Below are 23,404 nucleotides of genomic sequence, written 5' to 3'. Positions count from 1 at the left end.
ACCCAGACTAGTCTGAAAGATAGAAACCAATGCTCGCTTAAGTTGAGGTGTGCTCAGATGGAGTACCACGCGTTCACTGCAACATCACACCAGGAGTGCTTTTTCCATATCTCTGGAAACTGGGCCATCCATTGCGAAGCAGGAAAATTAAAAGCAGGATACCCACTACAACTAGTGGGACCAGTGGAATCCCTCCAAAAAGACTCCCCAATACAGAGTGTATAAATACTGGAATAGCTCAGAAGATTGTATGAAAGGTGCTCAATAGTCCAGAATATTTGCTCTTAAATAAGTGCACGACCCCCCTCGTATCAGACATGGGAAAGATACAATGTACCATTTCTCCGAAATGGAGTGGGAAGTTAGTTCGGACTAGTGCCTGTATTTCAGATGTAGAGCTTGGGCTTGGAACCTGGAGATCAAAAGTCTCTCAGGCTGAGGTTAAGGCCACATCCTTCTGTGAAAGCATGGCTTTCAGGCTGCTCAGAGAATCAAACCGTATAAAGTGAACATCTAATGAAGGCCATAGCGTCGCCTCCCTAACTGTGTGGGTCAGTGATAACAATACTTGCATACAACAAGTAACCCTGGAACTTACTGTGACCAGATATGGTACCACATCAAATAACTCCCATCCAAGAGCAGTTTGAACACCAAATGAATCACTACAGATGGGGATCCTTTCAAGTGACATGATAGGTTTGCAACCAAACCATTACAGGCTCTGTGAAGGAAAATATCCTGACAAATTAGAGAGACCCACTTAAAGAACTCTCACAGTTTGAACTGCTGGGAAAAACGTCAGTGTCGCCATTCCTGCATTTAAATCTGTTGGCGAATCCCAAGACTCATGAATGTATCCCTGTCCCATAGCTTCATACCTGCCTACCTGGTGATATTGTAGACAGTATTGAAATTGGAATGTTTCGACCGGCAGCGTAATATGGCCATGGATCAACCATTCTGTGGAAGGTGACTCAGCCCTTGGTAAAAAGGTAATTGGTCCAATTTTTCAATAGACAACATTGTATATTCTGCATCTCTTTTTGCCATTGTTGTCTGTCTTTCTGTGAGATTGTATGCAGAAAGCAGAGTCGTACTGTTGATATACCGCCAGGGCATGTTACCAGAGCACAATGAGTGTAGCGTCTAGCTCAATAATAGAGTGGATCGCAATTGCGATTGTCCATGTTGTAATATAGACAAATCCTGTTCGATTATATCTATTGCAGAAGACACAATGTTTCCGGGTGAATAAATCCTGGATAATAGTGTGGTAATACTATTGTCGACCCCTGCCAAATCCTTTTCTAGGTTAACCCTGTCAATCTCACGTAGTCTCTCAGCAGCCTCCTGTTGAGAGATTGTGCATACCTTTGTGTAATAGCATACAAGAAGCATTTTTGACATGCCTTCTGGGGACCTAACAAAAAATCTCTAAGATCCATGTCATATGAGAGTAAGGACAAGTGATGTTTCACCTTGGACAGTTTTGGGGTTTTTAGCCACTCTAGGCATAATTTCCTAACACTGTAAGATTTTACCACCCCAAGTGTTCTCGTTGTACGTAGCGCTGGTTCTCATTGTACGTAGCGCTGGTCAGGCCTATGGATACTAAACCCTTCAGTGGTACCCCTGAATCTTGACTGACACCTATTTGTGTTGATAGGCCAAACCAACCATCCCTTCCAATTGGGGTCTGATGAATTGTAAAAACCATTGTGTAGGATGGCATCCAATGTATCCTTATTATGTTGTGTGACATTTTGCCAGCCTTCAAAGTATGTAAGCGAGGGAATCCGGGGTGCATTTAAGTCCATGTTCTTGGCTAGCCCAAGATAGGAAGTATGTTGCACAGTGTCGTTCAGGAAGATAATCTGATGTGGTATGAGGAATGGTCTAAATAAGGCCTCAGTTCCCTGAATTTGCCACTCTTTAATCCCCTAGACAGATTTTGTGTCTATGGTGTCCCTCCAAAAGTCAAAACCCTGTAAAGACAGCTGGGAAATAAAAGAAGCAGAGTATACCAGCTTTGTGTTTGTGAGCATATTTTCTTTGCAGGTGTAGGTGTAACCTTATTATAATAAGAGGTTGGTCTGAAGTGTTCAACCCAGAAAAATAAGCAAACTTTTGTGCAAATATTGTTGAAGGACCTTTTGGCGGCGCTGGGCAATGTTCCCATTGATGGTAAGAGAAAATATTACATGGTATAATTGCTTTGTGCAAGAAATGATGACCAAAGTGTTGGTAACAAAACATGGTGTCAAAGTTAGATGAAACTATTACTTGTGGAACTGGAACTGCTGTAATATTCACTGAGGACAGTTTTCTCTATTCACGGTGTGATGATGTATATGGTTTCAGGACCAAGTTCACATGTTGTACTGGGGAGCATTCTGGGAGGTAAAGTCCATTCAGGAGCAGGAAAAAGACAGTCACTATGCCTATCCAGAGGATTAGGAATGGTAGACCTATAACAATCCAGAGCTGTAGCCAGGGAGAAACAAGGTAAGTCTTTTTCAGCCAAAGGTAGAAATCACAAATTTGTTGTTTGTGGAAAACAGGCGTGGCGGCAACTCGGGTTCACTTGGATCCAATGAGAAAGTATCAAAATCAATGAAATAGCCAGATGCAGTTTGATCGACCTTTGTTAGCTCAGCAGGTTTTCTAGAAATGGCAGATGACTCGTTTCGAGACATATTCACAAATGTGTCAGTATTTAGACCGAATTAAGATCTCTGTTTCATGAGTTTGCTGTTCCATTTCAACAAGTATGAGTTCCATTCCATTGTTGCTAACTCCCTCACCTCGTAAAGTAGAATCCTCAAAGGTTATTAAAGTTTGAACTTCCTGTATGGTAGCGAAAGGAGATCGGTAGCTACCCAGGAGCCCACGCGGCCTAATATTGAGTATTGGCCACATAGTGCGGTTTGATCAGATCAATTGAGATAAATCTCTTTTTTTTCTTACTGGCAAGAGGTGCAAGAAGTACTGTTCTTGTTCGTTTGACAGCCAGGACAGGTACAGGCGCTCTGTAAGATGGCTCAAATTATTTTTTGTCCACAATCATTTCTCTGACCAGGTTCCCATTCTCCGGGACCCAGACAGGTCTTACCAGAACAGCTTTCTCTTCCCCAGTGGCAGTGCATTTGTCTTGGACGTTACTTTGTAATGCTCGGGGTTCCTGTAAAACAGCCAAACGATCATTGATGTCAAAGGGTTTTTTATCTGTCACTGTGCTGCCACAATCGAGGTTGGGTACCCACATTCTTGTCCCGAACAGGACTTCATATGAAGTATGGCTCCCAAGGGAGTTTCTTGGCATGTTGTGAAGTGCCCTCTGGACTCCATATAGGTGACTGACCCATCTGCCACCCGAGCCTAATACCTATGCTATTAAGGATTGCTTTAAGTCCTGTTTTTTTCTCTCAGCATTTTCTTCTTCACAATCAGATTTCCCTCTGGATGATACAGAGAGGAGTACCGCAAGACCAAACCCAAACTTATTATGGCTTCTTTGTGAGCCTGTGAGCTAAACGCAGGGCCATGGTCAGAATGTAATTTGCTCATTATAAATGTCCCTACAAAGACTATCAAATCCATTATAACAGTTCCAGCGTCAGTCGAGTGCTGGGGACAAATCCAAAGGAATCTAGAGCATGAATTCACTGCCACCAGGATGTACCTGTAAGGACCGTCAGATTGTAATGGGCCGCAGTGGTCCAAATAGATACAGGTGAGAGGTCTGTCTTAAATCAGTATTGGTGTTTGTGGTGAATGTTCTATAGTGGCACCCCACATCAGCTGGCGATGTCGCACTTAAGAACAAAGCCCTTGGTCTGCTTTGTAAGACCTGGCCTCCAGTACCGTTGTTTTAGTAGTGAAACAGTTGCAGCGATACCTGCGTGTGCTAAACCCAGACCCTTGTGTGTAGATAGAATTAAACCTAACCTGCGATCAATGTTTGGTATTACTCTATCCCCCACTCCTGGAATTTGAGCACACAGAGGGCCATATGTAGGTAGCTAAATACCGGTCGGTAACGGCCGAAATTCGGTAAATATCCCGTTACCGACCGGTATTTAGTGAAGTGAGATGTAGGAGGCCAAAAACCAAATTTCGGTAAATATGAAGCGGTAAATACCGATTCATATTTACCGATTTCTAAAATACCGATTCATATTTACCGAATACATATTTTCCGAATCGGTAAATATGAAGTGGTAAAACAGAAAAAGACATGTAGGTAAATTCGGTAATTAAGAAATCCATGAAATTCGGTAATTAAGAGTCGGTAATTAACACAGATTGAAAGCAGGTGGTAAGCATCAACAGTGCATATAAGCAATCCCAAAATGCAACAGCGTGGACAACATGGCCGCTCTGTATGTCATTGCAAGGCGCCTACGTCTACAGGCAGCAGGTCTGAGGATTTGGAGACGGGAGGAACGCATCTACAGACAGCGCATCACACTCTTTCAACAGACTGACGCAGAGATACATGAAAGGTACAGGCTACACCCACAAACCATCATGGACCTGATAAGGGACCTGCACCCACTCCTGGACCAGCCAACAAGAAGGGCGCATGCCATACCACCACATGTGCAGGTGCTCTGCAGCCTACATCTACTCGCATCTGGCAGTTACCAGGGGGTGATAGCTGCGGTGGGCGGTGTATCCCAGAGTTGCCTGTCCCGTTTCTTCAGGAAGTTCCTGGATGCCATGATGCAGAGAATGCACCACTATATCAGCTTCCCAAACACACAGGCTGAACTGCAGAAAACTAAAACTGACTTTTATCACATAGCACAGTTCCCCCATGTCATTGGCTGTATTGATGGCACACACATCCCAATCTGCCCACCAGCTGCCACTGAGCACATCTACAGGAACAGAAAGTCCACCCACTCCATCAATGTGCAGGTAATCTGCGATGCAGGGAACATCATCACTGATATTGTTGCGAAGTTTCCTGGGAGCACCCACGACTCCTACATCTTCCAGAACAGTGGGATCTACACACGACTGCTTGCTGGAGAATTTGGAGAAGGATACCTGCTAGGTAAGTAACAGTGACGCCCCATGATACTAGCAAATCATAGTGTATTGAGGCATGTGACTGATGGTTCCCTTTTACTCACCTAGGCGACAGTGCATATGCCGTGCGGTCATTCATCCTCACTCCCTACCTACACCCATCAACCCAGAGTGAGAGACGATATAACGTGGCACACAAATCTACACGCAACGTGGTGGAGCGCACGTTTGGGCTATTGAAAAGCAGGTTCCGCTGCCTCCGCAAGAGCGGAGGCGTACGCCAGTACACACCCATCATCTTTTGCAAGATCATTGCCACTTGTGCAATGCTGCACAACCTTGCCACGAAGAGAGGTACAGAGGTGGAACTAACAGATTTTGAGGACAATGAGGATGAGTCAGGTCAGCCAGAGGCCAACGCAGCTGGAGTGCCAACAGCAACAGATGGGAGAGAGAGACGGGCAGAGATCACATGCAACTATTTCTGAGTAAGTAAGGGGACACAGCCAGTTGTTTGATGTCATGACGTAGTTTAATAATGCGGCACTACGCCACAACACCAAGAAATGCCATTCTGGCAACATTGCGTAATGACTGCTAGCAAGTCCAGGGTTACGTCACCCAATTGTCTTAGGCTATGCCGTGCAGCATTACTGTTTGCGGCCACGCGCTACAGTGTGGGATGCCACGGATTGTGCCTCCTCACTAGTGGCAGCCCCATGCCGCCTGCTGCTCCTGCGTGTATCTGGGACCGGGGGGGGTTATGCTGCTCCTGCTGCTGGTTTCGATGCTTTCCGCAGCATCCCCAGCACCAGTTGTGGCCGCCTGGCTTGTCAATAGCACTTCCAGTGCACTGGTGACCTGCACCATCCCCCTAGAAACGTCGCTGATGCAGTGTGTCAGGCCCTCCTGCATAGCCACAGAGCGCCTGCAGAGTAGTGACGTGGCAGTTGCCAGCCGGTTGAGTGCCCTGGTGTGACTGTCTCTCCTCTGCCGTTCCCGGCGCCGTGCAGCTCTGTCTGCATCATATTTGCTGCACAACAGCTTGATGGACTGGGACATGTTCCGAATGCCCGCTGCCATGTCACTCATCCCCACCGCCATAGCGCTGATGCCCCTGTCCATGTTGTCAAAAGTGGCTTTCAGTCCCCGCATTTGCCGCTGAACTGACATCACTGCCTTTGTTTGTAGGCGCTGTATTTTCAGCATGTTGCCCTCGAGCCCCGAGAACACCCCATGGCTGTCAACGTGTGCTGGTGGACTCTGCACCCGCGACCTGCGGCGCCTTCTGGCACCCGTGTGTGCTCCCTCTGAGGTGGAGGGCACAGTGGCATGGCTCCCATCCTGGGGCATGGTGTTTGGATCCGGGCCCCTGCTGTCGTCAGATGAGGTCTCCAAAACTCGCAACCTGGCAGCTGCACGCCTCCTCGACCTCACAAATGCAGGCGGTGATGTGGCCGGTGACTCAAGCATGAGTGGTGATGCTGGCTGTGGTTGAGGTGATGCTGGCTGTGGTAGTGGTGATGCGGGCTGTGGTGGTGGTGATGCTGGCTGTGGTAGTGGTGATGCTGGCTGTGGCAATGATATCTGGGCAGAACTTGTGCTGGCCAGCCCTGTACTGTCTTGCCGGTGTGCCCTCTCTCCTGTTGCAGTCCTGCGCGATGTTACTTCTGTGGACAGAAATGCAACATCAGCTCAGTGTACCTGAAGGCCTGCATTGCAAGCATCACAATAAATTTCTGAAACACTCTCACATTGTCCTATGCCTGCTTTTGGCTAATGTGTGTACCATGCCTTGTTGTTCTGTGCTATTCAGTTCATGGTTGGGGTTTCCCTGACTACATCTGCCATAATGCATTGCCAGTCTGCACTAACACATGGACTGGAGTGGGATACTCATTTCACAATGGGGGATGTGGGATAGGGGTAGGGGGGGCTACATTGCTGTGCATTCGTCTTACCTTGTTGGGTGGCGGCTCTGGCAGAGATGTCGGCATCCCCAAGCCCCACGACACTCTCGTGCTCTATTGTGGACTGCACCAGCTCCTCCAGTTCGGTAAGGGCAGGTGCCCTGTTACTCCCACCTCCTGTCCGGCTGGCCTCCTTCTGCAGTTCCCCCATCTTCCTCTTTGTGACGATCCTCAGGTCGTACCAGCGCTTTTTCAGTACCTCAATGTCCCTGGGGGTCACTCCAACAGCATTGACCTGCGCCTGGATTCCAAGCCATATGGTCCGCTTCTCCGACTCTGGCACTTGCAGGGACTGCCTCCCAAACAGCTTCTGGTGCTGCTTCACCACCTCCTCCACTAGTACCTGGAGTTCCTTGGGGCTAAATATTTGCTTTCTCCTCCTTTCCCCTCCATCTCTCTGTGTCTCCTGGCTGGACATTGTGATTTTGAGCTGCACAATCAGGCACTGGCTCCGTGCCTCTCCTCTGCACTCCCAGCCTCTCCAGAGTCTGTTGATTGTTTGCACCTGCCTGGGTGTGGCCACTTCCTGGTTGGGTGGGGTTTGGTTGCACAGGATTGGCTGTTTCATCCAGTCATGTGATTTCGTTTTTCCGATTCGGTAAATACCGAATCGGAATTTACCGAATCGGTAAATACCACCTCAGATTTTACCGATTCGGTAAATACCACCGCGGTATTTACCGATTCGGTAAATTCCGATTCTTGTATACCGAATGTTACCGAATCGGTAATTATTACCGAATGATTACCTACATATAACTTTCCGATTCATAAATACCGATTCGGTAAAGTTCGGTATTTAAGAATCGGTAAATTATATTTACCTACATATGGCCCAGAATGTTTTGCACATCTAACTTGTACAAGTACTTGAGTGGAAAACCTTTTGGCAAGGCTAAGCATTCACAGCTATCATTATCTCTCCGTGTATTCTCGTACTTGAATGAGTGATTGTAGCAACTGCAGCAGTTCTCACTGTCGTCTTGGCGGCTTCATCATCCAGTGAATTCCCTTCAAGGTACATGCCAACACACTAATGACTCAATGTGAGATGAACATGAGCCTGTGGCAAGCCTTTTCACAGCTCTGCCACTTGTTCCCAAAGCAAGTTACGGTTTATTATGCAACCTTTGGAATCTCAAAGCCCATTTTGGGCCCAATAGTGAAGATATTCATTGTATGTCTGGACACAGTAAAATGAATCACACACAATGAGTGTGGGGAATTCCCAATCTATATTGTATTAGTGTCAGTATCAGGGCTTTTAGTTTTGCCAGCTGTGCCACGCAATCCCCTAGAGACTGCGTCGGTGTATTGCTAGGATGGAACTTGCCGTCCCGCATACGTTCCTTCACAATAGTACATGCTGCGCTACATTGCTGTTCACTTCCTACGGCCGCTGAACAGATCCGTCAGTATAAATGATTTATTCCCACTGATCTAGAGGCATCATTTAATTCTGGAGAGGATGTTCTTGTTCCTTCTACAGGAATGTTTGTGTTTTTAATGTAGAATCAAATTTGTAGTCTACATCTGTTGCAGTGAGAGGATTAGCCCACTGTATCCATTGCGGATGCAGTGCTCTTGCGTTTGGAACACTTGCTTTGGAAATAGCCTCTAAGGTTGGTACCAGAGTCACAACAAGTGTTTGTTTGCCCTGTGCTAGTGCTCTTTCTCTCGCTACAGCAGGTTGTACTACTGTCAGTTTATTTTCTGTGGATGCAAAACACATTTCAGCATTTGTGTACAAATGCGATTTGTATGCAGTGGGAACGGTTTTGCCTTCATTGAAGGTTTGGTATCATGTCAGCTTGTATGGAACAGAGAATTTCTGTGTCTTCCTGTGTCCAATGTTGAACTGAAAAATCAGGTCTGATTAGAGAGTAGAAAGCTTTACTTTTCCTGCGTGATCCAAAATGTATGTTTTGCCAAAATGTAGGAATCCTGAAATGGATTGTAAACTTTGGAGGTTGGAACAGTGCACATTTTTCTAAACAAATTAGCTGCCAAGCTTTTCCCCTCACTTCAAAACTAATATCCCTAATATAGGACATTGAGGTGGCCAATTTTCATTTTTTAAAGTTAAATTTGTAGCCCACAGTGGCTAACCCGAGAATTATGTTGCTCTCCCTATGCAAGTGATCCAATAATTCATCATACGTCAGATAAATATCATCCACATAGGCCAATGCCTCCTCATCACTACTTTGAAGTAACTCTAATACTCTTCCTGAGAACAACCCAGGGCTATTCTTATACACTTGGGGCAGGCTAGCGAATTGACGTTGAGAGCGGAGCACTGAAAATGCTGTCAAATATCTGCTTCCAGGCGCTATATTCTGGCAAAAGACTCCATTTGAGATATCTAGTGTTGTTTTGTATTTCTTCCATATAATGTTATTCATTAATGCGGCACTGTGTGCATTTTGCACTGCAAAGGTTTTCGTGCATGTGTTCAGAAGCCAACAGTCTAGTCTAAAAGTAGATTGTATGAATTGTGGGTTTCATACCGGAAAAGGATTATTCATGGAAGAGGTGCAATTTTCAATAAAACCTTGGTATCCAAGTTAATCTAAGAACTAACTGACTTGTTTCTTTGCATCATGTTTTATTTGGTAATGCCTCTGCGGAGTTTGAGTAATTTTAACTGGGATTTCATGGTGAAGTGACTCAGCATTCCACTATACATAATTGCGGTAAAGTGCAGGAACCACCTCTAACACCCACTCCTGCATGTATGTATGTTTAAGTGACTCTCTAACGAGGTCGCAGAAAGCTGGTAAAATTACTTCTTCCCCCTTTGGGCAGTCCATGACGAACTCAGGTGGCCAAACTCTTTCAGCCAAAAGGATAGTGTATCCTTATCTCAGGGTCTCCCAAAAGATACCTTTCACTTTCCTGGCTATGTCCCCCTCCATTTGGAGTGTTATTTTGTATGAAAAATGTGGGACACTTACCCTTGTATCAGATGTTCCCACAGTGGTATGTTCATTCAACGTTGCTGTCACCAGAAATCCCATCAGGTTCTGGTGAGCTAATGTTACTCCCGCTGCGCTGTCTAGCATCGTCAGAGCCCAACTCCCCTTCCATAGTTGAGTACTCTGTAGCTTGGGCATTTCTTATTTTAAGGCCAGCTGCCTTCTTCTGTTTAAATTGAGGTTTCGATTTTGGTTTATTTTCTTGTTTTACGATGTAGTCTGAAGTGGGATGTGTGTCTCTTGGCTTGGCTCGCTCTTCTCATCTGTGTTCTGACCGTCCTTCTCTCTCTAAGTTTTTGGATGAACCCTGACAGGAACAAGAGGAACGTGTACTAGTATCTTTATACCTGTCACACTTTTTAATATTGTCTCGGTTTCTTAGGTTATATTTTCTGTCAGAGGGCTCCTGTTGAGGAGACCCACCCTGTGATCCTGATGCACTCTGCGTATTTTTTTTTTAATTGCGTGTTGTCCCATTTCTTTTTAGAAGAATTGGGTGCTTGCTTTGAGTTCTCCTTTTCAGGATTAACCATTAATTGTGGTTTCACAGGTCTAGCTCCCAAATTATCTCTACCCAGCAAAGCATAGGTACCTTTGATAATATTAGGTAGTTCTTGCTCCTGTTGGGCAGCAGTACATTCCCTCAGGCGTTGGCATATAGCCACCGCTGCTGCCTCCCCTTTTATGTTAGCTAACATAATTGTGGATACCTGGTCAAAATTGCCTATCAATTTTTTCCCCAAGTCCAGGTCAGGTTCTGCCCTGTACTCATTCTGTATTTCTTTCAATACTTCTGGTAGGACTGATATTGAGGGGGTAGCATGAGTTCTGGTATAAACGGCACTGATAGAATACCCTATTGGGGGAGCTATTCCCATTGGCAAGCAAATTGTCAATATTCTGTGTTTTTCTTGCATCCTGTTTGTGGAAATACTGCCTCAAGCTATGCTAGATTCTGTGCTATCCAGAACGGCATTTGCTAACGTCTAGTAGGTATTCTTCCCATAATTGTGTTCAGCATTTGTGGGGTGATTTTTGTTGCGGTCACTTGTGGTTGACCAGGTTGAGTGACCTTTGAAGGTTAAATTGTAGGTGTTCGTATTACGAACTGTGTAAGATTTCCATATAGCTTTAGTATCTCTTTGTAAAGTGTATGTAAGTCTGCTGCTTGCAATGTATCAATCTCTAGATGTAATGTATAAGCAGGTAGGGCCGGCCAAGTCGCTCCGTCTCTGCTGAGCGGACCGAGTCTCACTTTTTCTGTGGTGTGGGGGAGGGCACCTTTAAACCAATATATATGCTCTTTATAGGGTAATGGGTCTTCTTAGTCATCTTATGGAGAGTATTCTTCAAGAATCTCAACCGGAATGTAAGTATGAAACATGTGTATGTGCATCTGAAGTCGGGAATTTGTCCTAAGAATAGAATATACCTGTCCTGAATGCCTTGTGTGCCTCAATCATGAAAGTAACAGTCCCACCTAGTGATGAATCTGCAAATTTTATAGTAAGTACATTTCTATAATTTTCAGAAATTTCTAAGAGCTCCTTCAAGCTCTCCTTCCCATGCATTTGCAGCGTTGCGTTGGACAGGCATTGTGGCAGGAATTGGTAAGAAACAGAGATATGGTTTTGCACACTGTGGGAAACTATAATCCTTCAAGTTTCAACAAACCTCTGGGTAAATGTGAGTAGGGGTCTCTGAGAAAGCACGACTGAACTATTTAGATTTGACCATTAAATAAGAACCAAACCAATGCTGCCGTCCTCATGTTGTGTAGTTCCTACAAATCTATATAGGATCCACACGTTTAGACAACATAAACTAAGGGATTGGTTTCCAGACTGATTCCAGACACCCACAAAGGATATGTTCGTCTTTAGACCAGCTATCTCACAGTGCTACTATAGGCCCCCTAACCTTACCAAGGGACAAATAGTTTCTGGCAATTATCAAACATGAAAAACCTTGATCCTTCAGGGATTGTGGAAACAGCACAGTACTTTTCGCTCAGTCATTCGTGCTTAATTGGTCACAAAGAGACACACAGAATAAATGATGGGGACATTTTCAAAATGCATTTATAGAACCAGCGTCGTTCTAGTATAAAACATGTTTGCTGCGACAATCATTAGACAGAAATAGATGTATAAGATTACAATCACCAACAGAGTAAAAAACAGGTACAATTCTACCATGGTGCTAAAACAGTTGTGGGAAATTGAATTTTTGGTCGGCTAGGGCATTTGCTAAAGTCGGGCAGAAACCATCACCCTAGTCAGAATAAGGGAGTTACACTCCTAAAAAAAACCCTGCTCACCCCCTTGGTAGCTTGGCACGAGCAGTCAAGCTTATCTTAGAGGCAGTGTGTAAAGCATTTGCACATAACCAACAGTAATACAGTGTAAACACTACAATAGGACACTACAATAGGACACCACACCAGTTTAGAAAAATATCCAATATTTTTATATACTTAAGACAAGACCAAATACGATAAAAAATCCATAATACAGTACTTAAAAATCTTCGGTTATCAAAATATGCTTGAAACACAATACCTTGATGTCGATTGGTCCGTCCGGGGCAATTACGGCATCTGGAGCAAACAAATCCAAGCAGTGCTGGCTGATCGCGGTGTCGCGGGGCAGCTACGGTGTCGGGAATACCCGCAAACATTGCTAAAACCAATGTTTCCTACAGATGCTATTTGTCTAAGGAACATTCAGTCAACTCATGCCCAGGTCACAGTTGTGGAAACATTCAGTAAAATCCTTCACAGTTCAGGTTTAATGTTACCCGTACATGTTTCTAGATAGAGCAAAGCTTCTCATGTCGCCGCGCCCTGTTCGTTACCGAATAAACAAAGCCGTTTTTTGTGCATGCGTGGTGTGTAATATTCATGCAGATTTCCGAGGTCTACTCATTTTCCGTATACTTGTGCAATTATTTACACGCACTAGAGTCACCTGACTACATACACCATTCTCGCACACTCAACTTACTTCATCAAAGATCGGTCACCGCAATACCACCTAAAATTCACCGCCCGCCTCCGTGTACCATCGGTTGCCGGGCGGTGTCTTAAGTACTTTCTTTCTTTTGGTTTTTGGTGTTTGTTCGTACGCTTCCACCCATTGGTGGAATGTTGTTTTGTTTAGTGCCGAAACAGACCCCCGCCGGCGCTGCAATGTCGCTAGTGCCTCTGGGACTTGCAGTTTTAAGGGGGATCAAAACCGCTTTTAATTATGTTATTTTCTATTCCGCCTTTTGTAACATCATCGTATAATATTCTAGATATTACCCCGATTTTTTTTCAATGTCGCTAGCACCTCTAAAACTTATGGTTATTTTGGGGGGATCGAACATCGTTTTTAGTTCTTTTTTGTTCCACCTTTAGAAACATGTTCGTGTATTATACTCGATGTTACCCCGATGTTTACTTTTCGTGTATAGGCATTATTGTGATAATCTGTACGTTTGAGCCCCTTAGCTCGGGAGATATGATGGGGCTGGAGGAGGATGATACTAGGTGGGGTATTCCCCCCCCCTAATTATTCCTCCCATCAAAAGATGGTCACGGGTTGCAATACAGCTGAATGCACTTGTTCTGGAATACGGGCCAAGGGCTGCAAATGGCAGAACAATATCAGATCCTGGAGGGGCTTGTACATATAATAGAATTAGTTGCCTATCTCGCATTGACTATATTTTAATAGATATAAGACTGTGGAGAAGTATAATTGATATGGAAGTTGTCCCAACCATCGACAGCGACCACAATCCTCTTTGTTTGAGCACAAAATTCCTTTGGTCTTCTCCCAGCTCAGCCTCTGAGGCATTTAATAGCCGGATGACCAAGGAAATAGTTCCCTCAAATAGTAGGAGATATCTTAAGTGGTCTAAAGTAGTCGTTAATGAAACTAAGATGGCCGAAATCAATCGACTACTTGCTGAAAATCTAATAGACCTACAAGAAGTAGCCTCTAACTTTGATGCCCCACAGAAAGCGCTAGACATCTACATAAGAACAGTAGAACAGATGGGATCTTTGTTTAAGACTACTCCTGACAATAGATCTGCAAAAGCATGCCCAAAAAGCAGCCATGCCTGGTTTTCAAAAATCTGCAGACAGAAAAGGAAGGCTTTAGTCATAGCTATTAAAAGTAAAAATATCTCCCGCGTCCAATGTGCCAGGAAGGAGTACAAGGCAACGCTGCGACAGGCAAAATTAGATTGGGACGAATCCCATTGGCAGAATTTAAAAGACGCGAGTCTGGAGAATAATGCCTACTCCTTCTGGAATCTTGCTAGGGGGGCTAATAGGAATGATCCAGATGTAATTCCCAACCATATATCCAGCCAAGACTGGTTTGATCATTTTAGGAATCTATACACCGGGACAGTTACAACACACGAGGGAGGATCCTGTGTCCAGTTAATCAGTTCTCCAACTCCTAATATTACATATTATTTTAATTTAAATGAAGCGCCAGGAGCAATTAAAAGAATAATACCATCAAAAGCTCCGGGACCGGATGGTCTCCCAGGGGACTTACTTCGTGCGAGTCCCAGTGACTGGGCGAAATACATCATGCTCCTAATTAACTCTATCGCTAATGGCTGCCCCATACCGGAGTCATGGAAGGGAGCCGAAGTGGTGCCTATTTTCAAGAAGGGGGCCAGGGAGGATCCTGCCAACTACCGACCAATTAGCCTGATAGATGCTATCCAATAAGTAGTTGGCAGGGTATTGCTCCAGAGGATTCACTCCTGGGCTGAGGACGAGATTATCCTTTCCCAATATCAGGCGGATTTTAGGTCCAAAACTTGAACGATGGACCAGGTGTTTAAGCTTCTCCTTATCTATTGGAAGGTAGTCGTGATAGGTGGAGGCAGTCTTTATCTTGCCTTCATCGATCTAAAGACTGCCTTCGATTTGGTCCCCCGGGACCAACTATGGAAATTTTGGCTGAGATGGGTATGCCTGTGTTTATTCTGAATCTGCTTGTCCGACTGCATGAGGGCAATTATGCCCAAGTGAGATGGGGGTCACAAGAAAAGAAAACCTAAAGAATCTAAGTGAATAGAGGAGTACCCCAGGGCTGTGTTATGGCCCCCACCCTGTTCTCTTTATATGTGAATGGGGTGGTTAGTTGTCTTCAGGAAACTCCATCTGATGCCCCGGCCCTGGCAGGAGATAGGATAACTACACTCCTCTTCGCTGATGATACCTTGTTGATCTCTAAGACCCCGGTAGGGTTGCAGAAGCTTTTAGATAGGTACCATCTTTTTTGTTCACTAAGGGGGTTGACTATTAACACCACAAAGACCAAACTAATGACATTCAACCCCTATAAGCCCTTTAGGCACATCTTCTCCTTGGGTGGAACACCCTTAGAAAGAGTTAGTACCTTTGATTATTTGGGTATTCGGCTCTCCGATACAATGCAATGGAAACCCCATATTAACAAGATGCTTTTGAATCATAGGCGTGTGACTGGGGCATTAGGCAGGGAACATCGTCGCTCATGTAGCAGACCTGTTGCCCCAGCGCTCACGATCTATGCAGCAAGGGCAGTAAGTTCTGCCCTTTATGGTGCGGAACTTTGGGGGTTTAACAATATGCAAGAGATCTGCAGTTCGGAACATAAGTTCTTGAGAGAGCTTGTGAGTCTTCCCTGTAACGTCCCGCTCAAGCCTCTGATGAGTGACATGGGAAGACGTTCCTTTAAAGACCTTGCCAGATTAAGGTCATTGCTCTTTTGGGCTCGCTTGTTACGAACTCCTGAACTCGCTAGTTATACCACCGCACTCAAGGAGGTAATTGGCCTGGACTGTAACCATAGGGTTAGCTGGCCCAATAATGTCAAGAAACTCGTGCTTACATTGGGACTTAGAAGCTGTTGGGAAGGCCAGAACCCGCCCAGTAAGGATGGGCTTAAAAAAGCATACTAGCTTTGGGTGGATCTGCAGGAACTTAGCAACCCAAATCTGGGGAGGATGGCAGATGAATTTTACCAGTTTAAACAACATATTTTTTTAGAGCCGTGCCTTGATTTTATTCAAATCCCAAGAGATAGGGCACTCCACATACAGTTTAGAGTGGGCTCTCTTCTGGTACGTGAGCTTACTGCAAAATGTAGCCCACCGCGCCAGACAATCGCGGACTGCCCTTGCTGCGAGGCACCAAAAGAGAGTGTGGCCCACCTCATGTTTGTATACCCAGCATACTCAGGGGCTAGATTAAAGTGACTCAAACCAATTTGCAGACATCTGGGCACCACAGCTCACATTACTGCCCTGCGGATCTTGAAATAAGATCCCAGAGCTCTTTTTGTATGCGGCGTGGCGAAGTATCTTGGCTGTATTTGGCTTATTAGATCTAAATTTCTGCATAGGGAGGTGTAAAATGAAATTGGAAATGTGATTGTGCCCCCTATGTGGGTCCTCCCCATATTTTTATTCTTTTAAATGACATTTCTTATTCTCTTTTTAACCAAATTTATTTATTACAGTCTGCTAAAAATTATCAAGTATATAAACGGCATTTCTCCGGGCATTAGTATATAATTGTCAGTATACAAACAAGATAACCACATTTTTGTAAACTGCTTTGGATCTATTGTATATAATTGTTTTTTCTCATTACTGTTTTTATGAAAACTCTGCTTTTATGATATTTGTCTATCGAAATAAAGCTATTTGAACTTGAACTTGATAATCTATCACTTTTCACCGTCGAAAGGTTCACCATGTTTTTGACTCGTTTTACTGTCGTTGTTGCTAAAACTGTGGACAATAAAGTTATCATTCAATTCCCCAGGATAGACAGTCATTATTATTTGGAGCTGAAGAATTTAAAAAATCATGTCATTTCTTTGTAATAATGCCTGTAAGAATCTGCGCTCTCTGTAATAAAGTCCTGTATGCATCCGTTCTCTTTTTAATAATGTTGTTTGAATCTGCCCTCTCTGTAATGTTCTCCTGCATGAATCTGCTCTCTCTGTATTAATGTCCTGTATGAATCTGCTCTTTCTAATAATGCCCTGTATGAATCTGCTCTCTCTGTATTAATGTCCTGTATGAATCTGCTCTTTCTAATAATGCCCTGTATGAATCTGCTCTCTCTGTATTAATGTCCTGTATGAATCTGCTCTATTTAATGATGCCCTGTATGAATCTGCTCTCTCTGTATTAATGTCCTGTATGAATCTGCTTTTTCTAATAATGCCCTGTATGAATCTGCCCTCTCCGTATTAATGTCCTGTATGAATCTGCTTTCTCTGTATTAATGTCCTGTATGAATCTGCTCTTTCTAATAATGCTCTGTATGAATCTGCTCTCTCTGTATTAATGTCCTGTATGAATCTGCTATCTCTGTATTAATGTCCTGTATGAATCTGCTCTTTCTAATAATGCCCTGTACAAATCTGCTGTTATAATGTCCTGTATGAATCTGCTCTTTCTAATAATGCCCTGTATGAAACTGCTCTCTCTGTCTTAATGTCCTGTATGAATCTGCTTTTTCTAATAATGCCCTGTATGAATCTGCTCTCTCTGTATTAATGTCCTGTATGAATCTGCTTTCTCTGTATTAATGTCCTGTATGAATCTGCTCTTTCTAATAATGCTCTGTATGAATCTGCTCTCTCTGTATTAATGTTCTGTATGAATCTGCTCTCTCTGTATTAATGTCCTGTATGAATCTGCTCTTTCTAATAATGCCCTGTACGAATCTGCTGTTATAATGTCCTGTATGAATCTGCTCTTTCTAATAATGCCCTGTATGAATCTGCTCTCTCTGTATTAATGTCCTGTATGAAACTGCTCTTTCTAATAATGCCCTGTATGAATCTGTTCTCTCTGTATTAATGCCCTGTATGAATCTGCTCTCTCTGTATTAATATCCTGTATGAATCTGCTCTTTCTAATAATGCCCTGTACGAATCTGCTGTTATAATGTCCTGTATGAATCTGCTCTTTCTAATAATGCCCTGTATAAATCTGCTCTCTCTGTATTAATGTCCTGTATGAATCTGCTCTTTCTAATAATGGCCTGTATGAATCTGTTCTCTCTGTATTAATGCCCTGTATGAATCTGCTCTCTCTGTATTTATGTCCTGTATGAATCTGCTCTTTCTAATAATGCCCTATACAAATCTGCTCTCTCTGTAATAATGCGCTATATGAATCTGGTCTATCTGTATTAATGTCCTGTATGAATCTGCTCTTTCTAATAATGCCCTGTATGAATCTGCACTCTCTTTAATAATGCCCTGTACGAATCTGCTATTATAATGCCCTGTATGAATCTGCTATTATAATGTCCTTTATGAATCTGCTCTCTCTTTATTAATGTCCTGTGTGAATCTGCTCTCTCTGTATTAATGCCCTGTATGAATCTGCACTCTCTTTAATAATGCCCTGTACGAATCTGCTATTATAATGTCCTGTATGAATCTGCTCTCTCTGTATTAATGCCCTGTATGAATCTGCCCCCTCTTTAATAATGCCCTGTACGAATCTGCTATTATAATGTCCTGTATGAATCTGCTCTCTCTTTATTAATGTCCTGTATGAATTTGCTCTCTCTGTATTAATGTCCTGTATGAATCTGCTCTTTCTAATAATGCACTGTATGAATCTGCTCTCTCTGTATTAATGTCCTGTATGAATCTGCTCTCTCTGTATTAATGTCCTGTATGAATCTGCTCTTTCTAATAATGCCCTGTATGAATCTGCTCTCTCTGTATTAATGCCCTGTATGAATCTGCTCTTTCTAATAATGCCCTGTATGAATCTGCGCTCTCTTTTATAATGCCCTGTACGAATCTGCTGTTATAATGTCCTATATGAATCTGCTCTCGCTTTATTAATGCCCTGTATGAATCTAATCTTTCTAATAATGCCCTGTATGAATCTGCTCTCTCTGTATTAATGCCCTGTATGAATCTACTCTTTCTAATAATGCCCTACATGAATCTGCTCTCTCTGTATTAATGCCCTGTATGAATCTGCTCTTTCTAATAATGCCCTGTATGAATCTGCACTCTCTTTATTAATGTCCTTTATGAATCTGCTCTCTCTGTATTAATGTCCTGTATGAATCTGCTCTTTCTAATAATGCCCTGTATGAATCTGCTCTCTCTGTAATAACGCCCTATATGAATCTGGTCTATCTGTATTAATGTCCTGTATGAATCTGCTCTTTCTAATAATACCCTGTACGAATCTGCTATTATAATGGCCTGTATGAATCTGCTCTTTCTAATAATGCCCTGTATGAATCTGCACTCTCTTTAATAATGCCCTGTACGAATCTGCTATTATAATTTCCTGTATGAATCTGCTCTTTCTAATAATGCCCTGTATGAATCTGCACTCTCTTTAATAATGCCCTGTACGAATCTGCTATTATAATGTCCTGTATGAATCTGCACTCTCTTTATTAATGTCCTGTATGAATCTGCTCTTTCTAATAATGTCCTGTATATATCTGCTCTCTCTGTATTAATGTCCTGTATGAATCTGCTCTTTCTAATAATGCCCTGCATGATTCTTCGCTCTCTTTAATAATGCCCTGTATGAATCTGCTTTATTTGCGATAATCCATTATAAAATAATGGGGTCACCCATGTTAAGCCAACAGACCTGGGTATAATGTAATGCAAAGATCAAAGGGGTCTTAATGGCAATGCCCATTATCAAAATGTAGTTAAACGAAAATAATATCATATCTACGATCAAATAAATTGGTCCTTATGCGAGAGAGACAAATATGTACCAGACAGAAAACAACACTTTCTATGCACATTTATTGTTTGCTCTTCAGATTAAATCAAGGATGCAGACATATCTTCGAACAGTTATTTCGAAGGTTGCTCAAAAAACAGTCCATAGAAAGGTGTACATCAAAGTGCTCATGTGCAAAGTGGAAAATGAGGAATGAAACCATCAGAAAAAATAAACCATTTTATAACTCTTAACATGAACCCTGGTTGATGTAGCTTAAAATAAAGACCAGAGTGGGAGGCCTGTTTGTAAAACATTTTTTTCTGTTTTATGGTCCATACGAAGGGATAGTGACCATTGAGTTTAGATTCACCATCCAAGAGGGGCTCACAAGTCAATCCAGCCCAATAAAGCTGAGAATGTTGATGTTTCGACCCGACTACTGCATAGAGGGTGGACTAAAGCCTCAGCATGCGGGCCTTCAGCAGGGCAGAATGAATTGAATAAGGAAACCTAAATGGAATGAAAACATCAATTTGTAAGAGTTGCCTGTAATCTCAAGCCCTCTCTGGTAAAGGGGCTCTCGCTGGAACCACAACAGTCAGTACTGACTTGTGGTTGGGTGTAACAGTGGAGTCCCAAACAGGATGTGTGCAGACCGTTGTGGGCCAATGATCCTTAATTCCACATTACCATGTATGGTGAGTCTAAAATTTAAAAAAACATACATATTGATAAAACGAATTTTAGTGGTATCAATACATATTCAAATAACCAAACAAACGGGGAGTTGAAAAACATACCACCCCAATGACGTATGTCCACAAATATTGTTTGCTCCAGGCTTCTTGTTGGATAGATTGAAGTAATGAGAGAGAACGGTCTGGTTAATCACTGTTTCATTATGCAAAAAATGTATGAATCTGCTCTCTCTGTAATAATGCCCTACATCAATATGCTCTCTTTCTAACAATGTCCTGTATGAATCTGCTCCCTTTGTAATAATGTCCTGTATGAATCTGCTCTCTTTGTAATAATGTCCTGTATGAATCTGCTCTCTCTGTAATAATGCCCTACATCAATATGCTCTCTTTGTAACAATGTCCTGTATGAATCTGCTCTCTTTCTAACAATGTCCTGTATGAATCTGCTCCCTTTGTAATAATGTCCTGTATGAATCTGCTCTCTCTGTAATAATGCCCTACATCAATATGCTCTCTTTGTAACAATGTCCTGTATGAATCTGCTCTCTTTCTAACAATGTCCTGTATGAATCTGCTCTCTTTGTAATAATGTCCTGTATGAATCTGCTCTCTCTGTAATAATGCCCTACATCAATATGCTCTCTTTGTAACAATGTACTGTATGAATCTGCTCCCTTTGTAATAATGTCCTGTATGAATCTGCTCTCTCTGTAATAATGCCCTACATCAATATGCTCTCTTTGTAATAATGCCTTGTATGAATCTGCTCTCTTTTTAGTAATGTCCTGTATGAATCTGCTCTCTTTGTAATAATGTCCTGTATGAATCTGCTCCCTTTGTAATAATGTCCTATATGAATCTGCTCTCTTTCTAACAATGTCCTGTATGAATCTGCTCCCTTTGTAATAATGCCCTACATCAATATGCTCTCTTTGTAATAATGTACTGTATGAATCTGCTCTCTTTGTAATATTGTCCTGTATGAATCTGCTCTCTCTCTGATAAGGGCCTGTATAAATCTGCTCTCTCTGGTATAATGTCCTGTATGAATCTGCTCCCTTTGTAATAATGTTCTGCATAAATCTGCTCTCTTTGTAATAATCTCCTGTATGAATGTTCTTTATTTGTAATAATGTCCTGTATGAATCTGCTCCCTTTGTAATAATGTCCTGTATGAATCTGCTCTCTCTGTGATAATGTCCTGTATGAATCTGCTCTCTTTGTAATAATCTCCTGTATGAATCTGCTCTCTCTTTGGACAATGTCCTGTATGAATCTGCTCTCTCCGTGATAATGTCCTGTATGAATCTGCTCTCTATGTAATAATGTCCTGTATGAATCTGCTCTTTCTAATAATGCCCTGTATGAATCTGCTCTCTCTGTAATAATGTCCTGTATGAAAATAATCTCTCTTTAATGATTCCCTGTATGATCTTGTTCTCATTATGGTAAAACTCATTGGGGTAAGACTGCCCCATATAAATGTACCCTTTGTGGGAGGTAGTTACCTTCTAGGAACGTACTCTTTTTTCGGGTATGATGATGATGAAATGTGGAGTATGTAAATTCACCTACACATTGTCCTTCTGTGCAGGATTTGTGCAATATGGCAGTGGAAGAACTGTATAACACCCGACGACTACCCAACAGATGGCGTGCCCCCTTGCCAGGGCCCGAATGATGCGGTGTACCCCACCATGCCCCGGAGGACGATGAAGGAGTGCATGAGATTGCCTGCGCAGTTGGGGTACAGCTATTCGGATTTCAATAGGTGGCCAGTGCAGAAGTGCCGCACCCCCCCACCCCCTATTTACACTACTGCCACCACCAGAAGCACCACCACCAGAACCACCACCACCAGAAGCACCACCACCAGAACCACCACCACCAGAAGCACTACTCGAAGAAAGTCGGGATTCCTCCTTTCTTGGCTTGGGAAGTAGTGTGCGATGAGGTCAGAGGAAGTGAGCACCGCATGCTACAGAGAAGCACGTGCACGCCGCCAGTGTGGAGCGCGCATGCGACGCCCCTGCCTCCAGGGCTCCTGCCCGTCCCTCCTTAAGCCGCCAATTCCTTCTGTCCCACTGCCTTCTACCACATGCTGAAGATAACTCTCCAAAGCACATGTGCCACTGTCATAGTATGAATAACAAGACAACTGATACCCAAAGTGTAACAATACTCAATACTAGTGTGACTATCAAATGTAGGAATAATACTCGTAGTAAAACACGCGATCGCAATTTATACTCAGCGTAAGTTCCTCACAATAACAATGATGATGATGATGATGATCATCATCATCATCATTCTCAGAATGATGCTGAGGAGTTTGAGGGCCAGTATTGCAGATGCTTCTTTAGTTGTGGTAGTGCAGAGGTCTAGTGGGTGGGTGACCCCCCGTAATGACTTCCTTCATGCTCTTCGCCCCTGCTTCTCCTCATTTGGGGTGCCTGCTCTGTTTCTCCTTATCTGTGATGCTTCTGTTGTGCCTCCTCTTCTCCTCATATGCAGTGCTCCTCCGTTCCTCCTCATATGCAGTGCTCTCCCTACTCCTCCACCTCAACCGCCTTGTTAACCACATTGGCTGACCTTGTTCTTCCTACTTTGAATATCATCAGAATTATTGCTTCCAAACTGTATCAGTCTACGGTTCTTTTTTCTGTCAGTGAGGTCTGCTCCTGACAGTGGAAACCCCAATCTAAGAACCTGGTTCTCAGGCCCTCCGCTGCCTCCTCGGCACTGCCTCATCCACTCAACCCTCAGCCTCACTCTGTCAGAGCCTTCCCTTTGGATCCTGATACGGACCTTCCCTGGAGATCATGTGGTCCAGATTCACCCTCAGCCTCACTCTGTGTGTGCCTCCCCTTTAAATCCTCATACAGACCATCCCTGAGATCATGTGGTCCAGATTCACCCTCAGTCTCCCTCTTTCAGCGCCTCACCCTCAGTCTCAGTTTGTCAGTGCCTCCCCTTT

General features: G+C 43.3%; 1 protein-coding gene across 1 annotated transcript in view; it reads left to right on the top strand.

The window, feature by feature from the left end:
* Positions 1-22,370, top strand: part of LOC146808598 (tyrosinase-like) — a 391,240-nt gene extending 368,870 nt beyond the window's left edge. Inside the window, exon 5 of the mRNA XM_085620649.1 lies at positions 22,022-22,370. Coding sequence (XP_085476775.1) covers positions 22,022-22,370 — 349 coding nt within the window. The remainder of the gene's footprint in view (positions 1-22,021) is intronic.
* The last annotated feature ends 1,034 nt before the right edge of the window (positions 22,371-23,404 follow it).

The sequence above is a fragment of the Triturus cristatus genome, chromosome 8 (genome assembly GCF_964204655.1).
Source record: "Triturus cristatus chromosome 8, aTriCri1.1, whole genome shotgun sequence".
NCBI classification, from domain to species: domain Eukaryota; kingdom Metazoa; phylum Chordata; class Amphibia; order Caudata; family Salamandridae; genus Triturus; species Triturus cristatus.
The sequence above is the reverse complement of the archived record's forward strand: the minus strand, read 5'-3'. Positions and strand labels throughout refer to the sequence as shown.